Source organism: Drosophila santomea, chromosome 3R (assembly GCF_016746245.2).
Source record: "Drosophila santomea strain STO CAGO 1482 chromosome 3R, Prin_Dsan_1.1, whole genome shotgun sequence".
NCBI lineage: Eukaryota > Metazoa > Arthropoda > Insecta > Diptera > Drosophilidae > Drosophila > Drosophila santomea.
In genome coordinates this window covers 20085208-20099222 of record NC_053019.2, presented here as the reverse complement: position 1 = coordinate 20099222, position 14015 = coordinate 20085208, and the positions used below count along the sequence as shown (strand labels likewise).

Here is a 14015-nt window from a genome sequence, read left to right as displayed (position 1 = left end):
AACGTTAAAAATTCATAAAAAACTTGTTACAACATAATACAATTTTATAAAATTCAAATGAGACCCCTGAAGTGCAAATAACTATAAACCGACGCCAATAAACTAAGCAGAGTTTAGAGGGGGCACATTAAATCGTATTTCGTATATATATTTGTAAGATAACACTTTTAACCACGACATCAGCACGACAATATTTCAAGGCTGGCTCAGTTGGATAGTTGCGAGTTTGACAGGTTCGAGCTGTGCTCCGAATCGGAGGAAGGACCTGGATGGGATGGCGCCTGTTGCTGGTGCTGCTGTGGCGCCTGCTGCTGCTGCTGGGAGTGGGAATGGGGAAGGTGTGAGGGCTGCTTCGACTGGATGGCCGTGCCCGATTCGTAGTTGATGCGGATCCATTGGCCTTCTGTGTTCTCCTTCCACAATGTGACATTGTTATCGCCACCGGTGACGGCAAGTATGTTGCCGGTGGTCGACCACGAGATGCTCCACACGGCATCTTCGAATGTGTGCAGCACCGTCGAGGTCCACTGTGACAGATCCGAGTTGCTGCTCCACACGATCACATGACGATCCTGCGAAGCCGTGGCAATCTGCGATCGAGGCAGTCCGATCGACGGCGCCCAGGCGACGTCACGCACCCAATCGGAGTGCGCCTCCAGTCGGTGCTCCTCCACCCAGCGGTCGTTGTCCTCGCGCCAAATCTTCACCAAATTATCGCAGCCACCGCTCACCAGGCGCTTGACGGCCGTCGAACGCGAGGTTACCCGCTGGTCAAATGCTGGATCTGGAGCCTGTGCCGGACACCACGAAATGGCGTTGACGCCGATCGTGTGCGCATTCGGTATCTTCTTGGCATCCCACACACCGTACTCCGTGTTGCAGGTGAGCACCGAAACCGAGCCATCCGAACTGGCGCAGGCCAGCACCAAGCCGTACTCGGATGGCGCGAAGTCCACAGAGTTCACCGAGGAGTCGTGGTTGCTGTATTCGTAGCTGAAATGTGGCAAGTACAGAGGTTAGATGTGGCACTCTATGAATGATAACGGCAGTCTAAACATATGTATGACATGGCGCATTGCTACCCTGTACTCTCGGGCATAGGAGAGTATTTAAGTTATGACAGTTATGCTACATGATAGATCCAAATATAAATAGATATTTTAGAACAAGATCTGATTATTCTCCTTATATACATTCAAAGCCATTAAACATTTGTATTTCTTTAATATGCTACGGCCGGCAAAGGAACAAACAAAAATGTTTAGCATTAATATTGAAGCAATAATGATTTTCATATGTAAAAAAGGTATTTCTTTCATTTATAGACCTAACGATGGGTATTCTCAAGTCGATTCCTTAAACAGCCATCACTTTGTTGGTATGGGTGTGCCCGTTCACTTACAGTTTAGTCCAATCCCGGGGCGTTGTGGACTTCCAGACGATCACCTTGCGGTCGTAGGAGCACGAGGCCAGGATGTTGCCGAACTTGGGATGTGCCCAGGCCACCTGCCACACGGGTCCCTGGTGTCCCTTGAGCTCCGCCAGCGCCTTGTTGTTCTTGCGCGAGTGGAAGATGCGGACGCTGCCGTCCGAGGAGCAGGTGGCCAGCAGGAGGCCGTAGAAGTCCAGCGCCGCATGGTGGACCATGTCCTCGTGCTCGGTGTCGATCTCTTGCAGCAGGCTAACCATCTTGCTTGAAATCCGTTCGTCCGGTCGCCAGATAAATTGATTAAATGCAAGTCGTGTTTTTTTTCCGGCGCTTGACGTGGAACCTGGACGAGCAGTGTGACCAGAGCGCGACACTGACAACCGGTCACACTTCTTATTGGCCAAATGGTCACTCTGCTCCAGAAATGAATACAAAATAATTTTAGTCGTTTTTCAGTTAATACTCTTATTTAAATACATATTAACAAATTATTTATATTCATCATAGATTTTGGCTTTTGGGTACAGCTCAGGCGAAGTTTTGGTACACTTTAAGTGCACTTTTGGTTTTAGTTACACATTTATAGTACTCTAAGAGGTCTGACATGAACTAGTTGCTGAAGTTAATTTTCCAAGCCATAATTGGAAATTGAAAAATTTTGTACGATAGAATGTTTGTTTTGTTTTCGAAAGATGCATATAATTTTTACTAATATGGTAATAACAACTCTTGTTTGAGTATATATGAATAAAGCTGACAACTTTGATATTTCACAAAATATGAGCTTAGCAAATGCCCTTACTATTTAAAAGCTTATCGTTCAACTCAATTACGATAGTATTGCATACACCTGTCACGCGCCCATCACCAACACCAACTGCTATTGTGAACTGACAATTGTCACTTTTCCGCACGAAAGTTAGCATTTGCCAAGATAAATAAGGTGAAAATGGGATTTAAAAACCATAAAAACGATTGGGGGAGTAGTGCTTGAATACTTGTAAGAGTATCTAGCAAAGGCAGCTTGAAAGCCGTTTGGAAAACGTCGGAACAACAAATCGTATTACATAACCTTTTTAAGGTTACCTATGAAGAAGGCCGAATTATGATATTCTAATAAAGATCTGTCCATTCCAGATGCTGTCGCAATCCCTGCTGAGTGGCATGCGTGTCCTGCGCACAGAGGCCCGCCGTAACTTTGGCATCGTCGCCCCCGCCCTGAGCAAGGCCTCCGATCCCATCCAGCAGCTGTTCCTGGACAAAGTGCGCGAGTACAAGCAGAAGAGCTCGTAAGTTATCACTGAACAATCCAATGGAGTTGCTCTAATAATCTAGTAATCCTTGTTTTGCTCACCTCGCAGCGGTGGCAAGCTGGTGGACTCCAATCCCGATATCGAGAGGGAGCTGAAGACCGAACTGGACCGTGTGGCCAAGCAGTTTGGCAGCGATGGCAAGACCGACATGCTGAAGTTCCCCGAATTCCAGTTCCCCGACGTTAAGGTGGACCCCATCACCCAGGCCCCCCAGTAGAGATCGCTCCTCGCGAAATGAGATAGTGTAATTGCTTTAAGTTCAGCTGCCCACAATAAAATCGGGAAAACAACAAGCGATGCGTATGCGAAAGCCATTACAAGTGTGTGCATCTCAATGGATTATAAAGCGCGTCTATACCTTAGCACAGACATCGGATTGCCATGTTATAAAATGGACATACATCAGTGTTTACAGTAGCATTGATTTGGCTATGACATCGTGAACTCAAAACTCATTAAAATCTATTCAAATTCCATTATAAATATACCTATATTTAGGTGCAAAACTTACATATAAGCCCTAGGATATATAAAACAACAAAGAACCTAGCGTGGCGTGGTCAGCGCCTGATGAACAGTCTGCTGGAGCAGCTGCATCTTGTGGTTGCTAGCCACCTTGTTGAAGGTGCTTAGCAGCGTTTGGATGTCCTTGCCGCTGATGAGGGGCACAAAGTTACCAGCACAAGTGCAGAACTCGGCAAGATTCTCGCGCTTGATCTCGCTGCAGCGCGCACAGCGCAGATCCTGCAGCACATAGGACATCATCTTGCGCTGCAGCGCATCCAGCATCCTCATCTCGATCTCCTCGTTATCGTAGGCCACATAGCACTGGGCACACAGCCAAACGGGTCTGAAAAAGCCAACAATCAATAATTTGTAGTACATTGCGTACTGACATTGTGTACTCACACTCCATCTTTCATGGCGCGATGCTTGTCCTTGCAGAGATCCAGATCCCTGCAGTGATTGCAGGCCTTGCAGATGACCTCGTTGATGATGTGACTGTCGCAGGGATCCTCCCACTCGGCCAGATCCGAGAACTCGCCAATCCCCACCAGACGCAGCATATTTCGCCGCAACTCATTGATCTGCTCCGCCAGCGTCTTGTCCACACTCAACGCCTTGATCAGTGTGCGGATGAGTTCCAGTCCCGGACTGGGCTTACCCTTGCCGTAGTTCTTGTGCAGCTTCAGGATGAAGTCGAACGCAGAGTGTGAGATATCCTTGATGGCCTGCTCGGTGGTCTTCTTTTCGGCCAACGATTGCATGAAGAGGGTCAACAAGGATTCAAACTTCTCGCGGCACTCGTTTTCATCGGGCAGGTGTTCGCCAATGGTCCAGTTCAGCTCCAGGGACAGCTCATCCTCCTGATCCGCATCCTGCTCAGCCTCGTAGTTCTCCACCGGATCACGGTTTTCCGAATCCTCCTCCTCTTCGTCCTCCTCGTCGTCTTGGTTGCGTTCCGAGTCGCGTATCATTGTGGTGGAAACAATTGAGGACACCGTCTCATCAATGCCCTTTGGCAGTTTTCCCCTGATTCCCGAGAAATTCGCCTGGTCCATCCAGAGCATAAAGTTCCAGCACTGCTCGAAGCTCAATTGGATGGAGTGGAACATCTCCTTGTTCCTCAAGCTCTGCACAATGTAATCCACATAGCCCAGGGCATCGGAGACGGTTTTCTTACCCGAGCTGAGGATAATCCTGTTGAAGTCCGCATAAATAATGGTGGCGCCCAATCGCTTAAACTCGGCAATGATGCGCAGGAACATCTTCCTCATGAGATTGTTCAGAGATCTTCGCAGAGCGGGATCATAGAGTAGTGCATTACTGGAGCGCACCCATCGATAGAAGTGCACGATCTGGAAGTCCGAGAAGATGTTCCTATTGATGGACACCTCGCGCAACCAACCATTCACCATGGAGCGCATCACGCGGAAGGCGGCGGAGCAGAGCGCCGTTTCATCATAACTTGGCAAGGTGGCCGCCGGCACAGTGCCAATCATCTCCTCCAGCGAGGCCTGCGGCATCACATCGAAGGTAATGGCCGAGGAGGCGCCCTCCATTTCTTGAATCCTGGTCGATTGGAGCAGGGCACTCACTGCCAGGCTATCCAAAGCCAGCTCCACGCAAACATCCGGATAGAAACCCGCCTTGTTCTGCACCACACTAATGCTCTCCTCGAATTCCGCCAGCAGCCGACTGTCGTCCGCCTCCCGGCCACCCAAATCGGGTCTGGTGCTCGCCGACCACCACAGCACAAAGTTATGCCGCTGCAGCAACCGGGCGAAGAAGAGATCCGCACCAAAGAGCACAGTATCCGGCGGCATGTTGCCAATGGGCACATGGAAGTAGCGACACTGGTCCAGCATCAAGTCGAGCACATTGTTCAGGTTCAGAAAGTGACGTATTACTGCCCTGGAGCCCTGACGCTGCCAATCCAGGCCAGAGAGCAAACTGGCATCATCGGAGATGTGGATCTGGGCCTGTGGGAACTCCAGCAGTATCGGCATGGCCAGGCTGAGTTTACGCGCCGCCAGCGCCGTTTGCAGGCACAGAATGGTGGGTCCCTGGTGCTCCTGCTTGTAGGTGGTCAGGGCGCGCTGAATGTGCCGGTAGATCTGCTTAACATCCACCTCTATGAGCACCTCAAAGGTGTAATCCTCCACGGGTATCTTATCCTGCTCCTCGCGCGTCAGATTCTTGAGCAGTGCCAAACGCTCGGCGGTATACAGTTGCCGCATGTTGGGCATCTGATTGGCGCGCACTGTATCCAAGGCGAATATGTAGGCCTTTTTGCTGGGCATCAGGATCATGGACCAGATCTCCTTCTTGGCCGTCGGTGTGTTGTGCTGGTAGAGGTAGATCTTGCGCAACCGATTGTTGGCACTTACCAGATATTTGACCTGCGTCTGCGGGCGCTGCTCCAGCTGCTCGATGCTAAACGTTTCCAGATCCTTGGTGGCCAATTGGGCCAAGCGACGTGCCTCTTCGCGCTGCACGCCGCAAATGCAGCCCATGTCCATGAGGGCGCGGAACTCCAACGTCATCTGCGTCTCGTAAATGCCCTCGATGTCGGGCGTGGCCAGATCCGCCAGCATGCCCAGCGAGTTATCCCGGAAGAGCTGCTCGGGCACACTGTATCGGTAGAGATTGAAAACGGGTCTGGATCGCGGCAGAACTCGGTTAACCTTGCGCCACAGTTGACCCTCTTCGGGTGGAGCGGCACTGCGCTGATTGACATAGAAAATCCTCGGCACCGTCAGCTTGATCTTGTGCAGCTCCTCGCCGATTAGGGCCCACACTGTGAAGTGGCCCAGGTCGTCGACGGGCACCAATTGTACGATCTGCCACGGCTGATCCAGCAGCGTGCGTTGCGCTCGTCTGAGGAAGCCGCCCAGAGTAGCGGTGGATCCTGTGGCTCTGACCACCGGCGGTTCTTCGCCTCGCGTTCGCTTGCTAGCTTGGCGATTACGCTGGCGCTGATCCTGCTGCCATTTCCATTTCTTCTTCTGGAATCTCACCCACTCCACGATGGTCTTTCTGCTTTCGCCGATCGGTGGGGGAGCGCCCAAGGCCTGACGCCAAGTGGTGGCCTGCGGCTGTGCCTCCTCTTCGTCGTTCTCCTCCAGCTGGACCCGCTTTCGTTTGGTTACAATTGGACAACCGGCAGCACCTTCTCCGCCATCTTTACCCGCCAAATCTTCCATATCCGCCAGCTTGTTCTCCTCCGTGGCCAGAGGTTTTGGCTTGGGTCTGCTGGTGAACATCTCATTTATGCGCCGCTGCTTCAGCACATCGTTCTTCTCCAGCATTTTCTTGTGCAACCAATCCGGATGCTGAACCCTGGGCACTGGATTGGCCAGTCCCTGCAGTGCCGCCGGTATGGTGATGATCTTCTGGATGGTGCCACCCAATCTCTCTATGTAATAGTTCCAATCGAGCACATCGCGTATGTCCGCATCGCCCATGGTGTTATCCTTGAGCCAGCGACGCAGGTGATGACGCCGCACACTCGGCTCCGATTGGAAAATGGCCAACGGAATCGCTCTCTCGGTGACGGGGGCTCCTTCGGGTTTCTTCGATATAATGTACTTACAAGCCAGGCCCGCATCCTTGACCATCTGCTCGCCCAGGAACTCAGCCAATCGCTTGGCCGTGGAGATGGACGTACTCTTTTGGGCGCCATACTCCTCCAGCTTCTTGGACATGCTCTTGTTCTCCGAAATCAGTTCGAAAAGCTCAGAGTCGGGCAGATTTGAACCCCGGCTGTAGAGTACATCCAGCCAGTAATCCGCCACCTTGGCCACAGATGCGTAACACTCCTCCAGAGTACTGCCTGCGAGGAAAGCTTCGAAGACGGAACTCTGAAAGTTCTTGATCAGCTGCAGTTCACCACGTCGCTTCACCTCGAATCCTTTGAGTTCGGCCAGTGAGCCATCGAAATTAAAGACGGCATATCTTTTCTTCAGCTTCTTGCCCTCCTCCTTGGCAGCGGGCAACACCATGGCCAGGTAGGGTCCATCCACCTCAAAGAATATAGAGTTCTCATCGCGTACATCGTACTTGGGTAGATTGTTTTCCTTATCCTTGCGCAACTCGTGGTACTGATCGTTGGTGAAATGATCCTTCACCATGGTGTTCAGCACTGCATTCGGATATGATATGTTGATCTTCTTTTTCTTCTCATGGCTCGTGTGAATAGTAAACTCCTGCGGAAAAGAGCCAGGTAATATACACCATATACCATCAGTGTCCAATTCTAGGGGGCGACCAACTCGCTCGATGATCTCCCTCGCCTTGGTGATGATGTTCGAGCCAGTGAGGCACACAATGCCGGCCATAGGCATCGAATGCCAGCGTGCTCCTCGCCTCATCACGTAGCCGTAGAAGGAGTTGAGGATGCACTTGTGGGCCAACTGCAGGGAATCGTAGAGCACCTCCCTGCCCTTGGCTGCCTTGATCTCAGCCGCATCCCCGGAAGCCACGGCAGCATTCACCGATGCCTTTGCCACTTTTGTGAGTCCTTTGTACTCGTACCGACGATCTCGGAACGCGCGCACTGTGTCCACATAGAAGCTGTTCTCCTTCTGGCAGATGGTCGAAGTGCGCGTTTCCAGTTTGGTCAGCTTCGTCTTTTTGTAAGCCTTGCGGCAGTAATCCGTGAGTCGCTTCTTCTCGTACGCCGCCTGATCCTCCTTGGACAGCTCGTGAAAGGCACGCTGTGGTCCACCAGGAAAGAGAGGTGGAAACTTTTCAGTCTCCAGCTGCTGCTGGATGCGCTGGAACTCGTTCCTGGAGGCGGGCAACATCTCGCCGCGCCACAACCAGTCCATGGAGCGTTTGCAACGAACTCCCGGCTTGTTGAAGTCACAGGCGGCACAATCCAAGTCACTGACCATGGCCGAGGGCTGCAGGCGATTGGTCAGGATAATGTTGGGGTACATGGCACCCACATCCAAGTGATAGATGACCGGCTGCTCCAGGCGATTGGGGATGTCGTGCAGACCCTGTAGTCCCTGCACAATCTCCTGCCGCACTTCATCCAGATTCAAGACCTTTTCGAGCGGAATGCTCTCCTCCACTTCGATGGCATGGCGCAGCACCGCATCCACCTGCTCCTGGAGTTGCTTAACCATGGCAGGATCTAGACGAAAACGGCATGGGATGTCCGCGCGGAAGACGCCCGATTCCAAGGCCTCCACATGGCCACCAACATAGGTTTCTGAATCGAGGACATGTCCCTCGCTGGAGAGCTTGTTGAGCTCGCTCTGATGCTTGTTGGGATACACAATCTGGGCATGGTAGGCCTCCACCATCAGCAACGTTTCACAGAGCGTGCCGGAACCCTTTCTTAAGATCTCATCGGGTTCCATGGGAATAATCGTATTCAGGGCGAAGATAAACGGATGCACATACTTCATGTACAGATAGTAAGTGGCAACCGCATCGGATACAGAGTAATTGGCCAGCACTTGCGGCTGCTCCACGGCCATGCGGCACATGTCCTCCGGATCCAGTTCCACGGGATCGTAGCGTAACTTAGCCTTGGCCACCGCCTTTAAGCCCTGAGATCCAACTGGCAAATAGGAATCTCGCTTCACCCAACAAAGACAATCCATGTGAATGGCCGGACGACTTAGGTAGTTGCCATCCCGCAGTTTGGAGAAGCCAATCTCTTGCTTCATGTCCAGGTCGTAGACGGCAGCACGCGTCTCCACGAAGGGCCAATCGAAGAAGTCGCCGTTGTAGGTAACAATTATGTGGGGACGCACCTCCATGATGTGATCGAAAAAGCGCTGCAGCAGCTGCATCTCGTTCTCTTCGTTGAATACTATAAAATTGCCCTCGAACTCCGGCTTGGGTGTGTACTCGAAGTCGTCCACATTGGAGGATATAATCTCGCGATTGGTTATCAAATAACCCTGACCATCGATCATGTACGAGATCATCATAACCTGATCCGTTTGGGCATCGGGAAACTTCAGCGGCAGCTTGGTGGTTTCAATATCGAAGGCCAGCACCACAGGTTCGGGTCTGTCCAGGATATCGGGTCGGCAGGTGATGGTGGGCAGTTCCACGCCACTTCTGCACCTAATGTTGTACCACTGGCCACAGAAGATGCGCAGATCGATGGACACTCTGACATGATAGGGCACATCGTGCTCCCTCATGTCCACAATGCAGTCCATGTAGTCCTGCTGCCTCTTGCCCAGCGCGGCATCCTCGGAACCTGCGGAGGATTGGGCCAGCGAGGTGGCCAGCATTTGCATGTAGTATGTGTTCGATTTCTGTCGCTCCTGGTTTCTCTTCACCGCCGCCATGAGCTCCCTTCTAACCTTGGTCATTGCTGTCTGATTGAGAAACGATAGCTTTATGTACTGCTGCTGCAAACCGGACAGATGATTTGGCAAATCCAAGTCCTCCTTGGTGATGTGCTCCAGTGCGGAAATCTGGCCGGAATACTTGCGACCCAGAAACCGGGCCACCTCCAGATGCATATTGTCCTCCGGTCGGATGAGCAAGTACGGCTGATAGGCGACCGTGCATTTGAAGCGGGAACCATCCATTTGGATGAAGAACAGATCCAAGGCGGCAATCAGTCTCCTATCCTCATCCAAAACCTCGTTCTGCATTGGACACACCCATTAGTGGACATGATGATCGACGCTTTGGTGGCGTTCCCCCACTTACCGAGTGCATGTTGATGAGGTAGCCCGTCCGCTCCTGGCTGTCCTTAACCCGATCGAAGCCATATTTCGAGTCGATCTTGTCGTTCTCCCGCGATTGGCGATATCCCGCCTCATTGAAGAAGTCATCTCTGTGGATGGGATTGGGAATTACCTTGTTTAGCATGAAATCCATGGACTTTCACCACTTACCCTTCTGTGCGATTCTCGCTGACGAATTTACCCGTATTTTGCAGCACTTTGCTCTTCCCGGAGTCTGCCATTTCCGTGTTGTTTTGCGGAAATAAAGTAAATAAATGTAAATAATTTGTTGCCGCCAAAAATCTGCAACGTCTCTGAAAGGTACTAACGCGTTGTACAGAATACCCGCATTTGGCAGTTGCACAGCACTGGAAACTTTGATGATTGGCGCCAATTTGGAATTTTTTTGAAAAGTTGTTCATCAACCAAAAACATAAAAATCATTATAAATTTATTAAATACAAATGCCACTGGTTTAAGATTGTGTTATACTACATAGTAATAATTAAATATTAATTATTTATATATATTTTTGTTTGCTCTCCTTAAAATAATAATAGATAATTCTTAAACTGTTTGTTTTATGAGCTAGTTAAATCTGAAGAAATCCTTAAAGAAATACATTTTTGTTTGTTTTATCACCGTTTGACCATTCATGCTATAATTTCCGTGTAATGGGCATTAAATGCCCTATTTGTTGTCACTCAAAGGACAGCTGCTGGCCACTTGAATCGGCCTGTTGGCCATGTGTGCCCACTGCGCCTTTCCCACTGCTGAAATGTGAACTTTTTTCTACTAGTTCGCCGCTGCAATGGCATCATGCAGTCACGCACACAGGCGCATTCATTCATAAAAATCCGGCTCACCTACACGAGTTGTAAGATTCCAGCGCAGAGGAGCGACAGAGAGAGAGCGCGAGAGAGCGGCGCGCATGCGCTCTTTAAGTTTTTTTTTTCGCTTGTTGCACTTGTCGCCCCCCTTCTCAATTTTTTTTTTTCAGTTTTACCTCAGTGGCAGCAATTAAGTTGCAGCAGAGGTTGACAATCAGCCATATTTTTATTGCACGTGTTTCGTTATGCAAGGCTGGTTAAGTTTTTTTTTATGTGTATACTCTCTCCCTTTGGCCGGGAAAATCGGGAACACCGTCAAGTTTTGTTATCCCGAATCTTATTGCCCTTTTTCTGGGTGCAGCTGGCTGTTGTTTGACTGCCGCCCCTGCACTTGCATTCGCTTATGCTTTGTAATTTGTTATTTATGCGAAATGCGTTGCCGGAATATAAAAACATTGCAGTCGTTTCGGTTCCAGATCGCCGCTCTCTGTCGCACCCACTATGCGCACACATAAACCTGTTTTTGTTTTTGATTTGCGCGAAAGAGAGAGGGAGAGGCTTTCGAACGCACAGTGGTTGTCATGGTCACGGTGGGAAAATATCGCCTTAAACTACACTGTTTGGGGTGTCTAAAGGTATTTTCCCACACAATATGTCCAAACTTTTATCATTAATAAAATTTTCGTTTCAAAATTTACATTCTATAAATTTAAGAAAGAAAATACTATCCAAATTTGTGATCCATTTGAACTAAAGAGATTATTATTAATATTAAAGAGATTCAATATTTTTGAAAACATTTTAAATACTTTTTATTTTGCCTAAAATTTGTATAAATTGTATTCATACTTATGTATATATATTCATAGATTTGTAACTGCAATATACATAAATAAAGTTATTTCTATCAGTGTACACACTTGAAAGACTTTGAGTTTGCCAAATTTTAAATTTATTTGGCTTTATTATTCCGCCCCCTTTGCATATTTCATATTTAAATATACTAGCACACTGTTTAAATGCTTGCCAAAAACGATCGCCCGCACAACCACACACACACACATGCACACGCACACCCACACCTATCTCACATATTCGCACTTACACTGAGTTCTGAGCAAGCGGATTTTTTATAAATTGTTGCTATTTTTTTGTCGCTGCAAACATTTTGTTTTTGCTGCTCAAAATATGTAATTCTGATTTCCATTTTTTTCTGCGCCCATGATGCACGCTCTAGTGCGAGTGCGAAAGAGACGGCGCGATGGAGGATCGCCCACGCCTTTTCGCTCTCATTCCAGCGATCTCTGGTGATCAAGTAAAATAGCGAATAATGTTTATAAGTCAGATTGAAAGAACTCTCGATTTTCATAATTTACGATTTTTGTTATCACTTGCCAGAGCAACAAAAAAAAAAACATATTAATCTTAGCGACGGCGAGAGAGAGAGAGAGAGAGAGAGGGAGAGAAACAGAAAGAGCGAATGTGCGTCGGCGTTGACGTCAACGCCGCGTCTGCGCCAACGTCGGCGTCGCTGCCGCCTGTTGCCGCCATCGGTCAGTCTGTTTTTGTCTTTCTTTCGGTCAGCGTGCACTTGCGCTACGGTAAATTCGATTTGAATGAATTAAATGAATCAACTAACAAATAAATAACGAATGCAAAACACTTTGCGAGCCAAGCAAAAACCAAGTGTGTGAGTGAGTGCAATAGCAAAGCATCTAAAGATCTGCGCGCGCAATATACAGCAAATTAAAGAAGAAGGCAAACAACAACAATCAAAAAATCACAAAAAAAACACGGTTCAGAAGCAGAGGAAACCAATTTCTATATACGAAATCCATCATAAAACCACAAAAATCTCCTCAAACATCGCGTGTGTGTGCCTGTGCGAGTGTGTGTGCGTGTGTTTGCCAGCGATCCGTCGGCCTTTTTTCCGTTTGTTTCTTTTCGCGTCTTATAAGCCGAGCTAAACCGATCCCCGATTTCTTCTTCATCTCGAGTTGTTCCTTTCGGTTTTCGGCTTTCGGTTTGTCGGCACGTAATCCCTCTCTCTCTCCCCCTAATCAACCTGCTGATCCCACCGGAGGGTTAAAACACACACATATATAAATATACACATATATACCACAAGTACGCAGAGAGAGAGAGAACGGGCGAGAGATAGTCATCGGTGCTGCGAAGTCCATCAAGATTGTGCGCCTAATTTGAGGCTGTAATTAATTTGGATACCCTAATAAAAAGGCAACCGAAAGACGGTCTTTAGAACATCCAGCATTCAGCATCCAGAACCTAAAACCCAAAACCCACAACCAAAAAAATCAAGAGCCCAGTAGCCCCCGCCTTCTTGTTCTCGAAGGGGCGCTATTTTATTGCCCCGCACCGGTAAGAAAAGTGAAGTGTTGAAAAACAGTAGTTCAAGTATTAGTTTTTGTTATTCTCCCTGCTACACTCGACATAAAACTTTCAAACTTTCTTCCTTAAATGTTGTATAATAATGAAGATTGTAGTTTTGCAATGTCATTTTTTCAAAGATATGATAATTATTAGCTATTGTGTTGAGATACAGCATTTCAATATCTTTAGTTTCCCAGAAACTTGCAACATATTTTGTAGAATTTTTAGAGCAATCATGGCTCTTTCTTTCGAGTGTATGTAAACCCTTTCTGTGTTGGTGTTGCCTGTTTTCTTGAATGAATCTAGGAGAAAACTGGTTTGGCTACCGCTCGGTAGATCCGCCGATCTCGCGATCTCGCCTCGATTCAGGATTGCTGCCTCTATAAACTCGTTGTTGGCCAGGCCAACAGAATTTGAATTGGTTTTCCAACCGCATCATAGCCAAGCTAGTTAGCCGCCTGTGTGCGTCTGCGTGTGCCTGTTTGTGTGTGCTAGTGTGTGTGTGTGTGGGGCACTTCCACAACCCTTGTGGGAAACACGATCGAAATTACTACTGTGTTCCTTTTACAGCTTCCGGTGCCGCAAATGAGCTTCGCCTGCCCCTCGAAAGGCATCGATCCGTGGGGTTTTGGTAATCGAGAATGTGTGAACGCTATTTGATTAGGGCCAAGAATCTAGCACAACGATCGCATTAGACAATTAAGTATCAATAAAACCGATGCACGGGAGTGCTACTCTTTTGACCTTTGGGTTTTGAAGAGCGCATAATTGGGGCTTTCCTGTCTGCACTTTGTTGTGTTACCTGAAAGGTTTTCAAAAGGATCTTACAATTTGTGTTGTAAAT

General features: G+C 48.6%; 4 protein-coding genes across 5 annotated transcripts in view; 2 read left to right on the top strand and 2 right to left on the bottom strand.

Annotated features, from left to right (window-relative positions):
- Positions 1-112: 112 nt before the first annotated feature.
- Positions 113-1803, bottom strand: LOC120452219 (protein SEC13 homolog). The gene is made up of 2 exons (XM_039636345.1): positions 1403-1803; positions 113-993 (listed from the first exon to the last, which is right to left on the bottom strand). The coding sequence occupies exons 1-2, from the start codon at positions 1687-1689 to the stop codon at positions 207-209; spliced, it is 1074 nt and encodes a 357-aa protein (XP_039492279.1). The 5' UTR covers positions 1690-1803; the 3' UTR covers positions 113-206.
- A 444-nt stretch (positions 1804-2247) lies between these two features.
- LOC120451448 (ATP synthase-coupling factor 6, mitochondrial) lies at positions 2248-3035 on the top strand. 2 transcript variants are annotated; one of them, XM_039635125.2, is made up of 3 exons: positions 2248-2372; positions 2567-2718; positions 2791-3035. In XM_039635125.2, exons 2-3 carry the CDS (start codon positions 2567-2569, stop codon positions 2957-2959), a joined length of 321 nt encoding a protein of 106 aa, XP_039491059.1. In that variant the 5' UTR covers positions 2248-2372; the 3' UTR covers positions 2960-3035. The 2 variants fall into 2 exon arrangements, with proteins under 2 accessions (XP_039491059.1, XP_039491061.1); XM_039635127.2 differs by lacking the exon at positions 2248-2372 and adding an exon at positions 2492-2510.
- A 178-nt stretch (positions 3036-3213) lies between these two features.
- Positions 3214-10281, bottom strand: LOC120451447 (DNA polymerase epsilon catalytic subunit 1). The gene is made up of 4 exons (XM_039635124.1): positions 10122-10281; positions 9934-10060; positions 3652-9869; positions 3214-3592 (listed from the first exon to the last, which is right to left on the bottom strand). Exons 1-4 carry the CDS (start codon positions 10190-10192, stop codon positions 3289-3291), a joined length of 6720 nt encoding a protein of 2239 aa, XP_039491058.1. The 5' UTR covers positions 10193-10281; the 3' UTR covers positions 3214-3288.
- Positions 10282-12353: 2072 nt separating this feature from the next.
- Positions 12354-14015, top strand: part of LOC120451531 (ETS-like protein pointed) — a 58533-nt gene continuing 56871 nt past the window's right edge. Inside the window, exon 1 of the mRNA XM_039635306.2 lies at positions 12354-13159. The gene's annotated coding sequence lies outside the window, so the exon portion shown is untranslated. The remainder of the gene's footprint in view (positions 13160-14015) is intronic.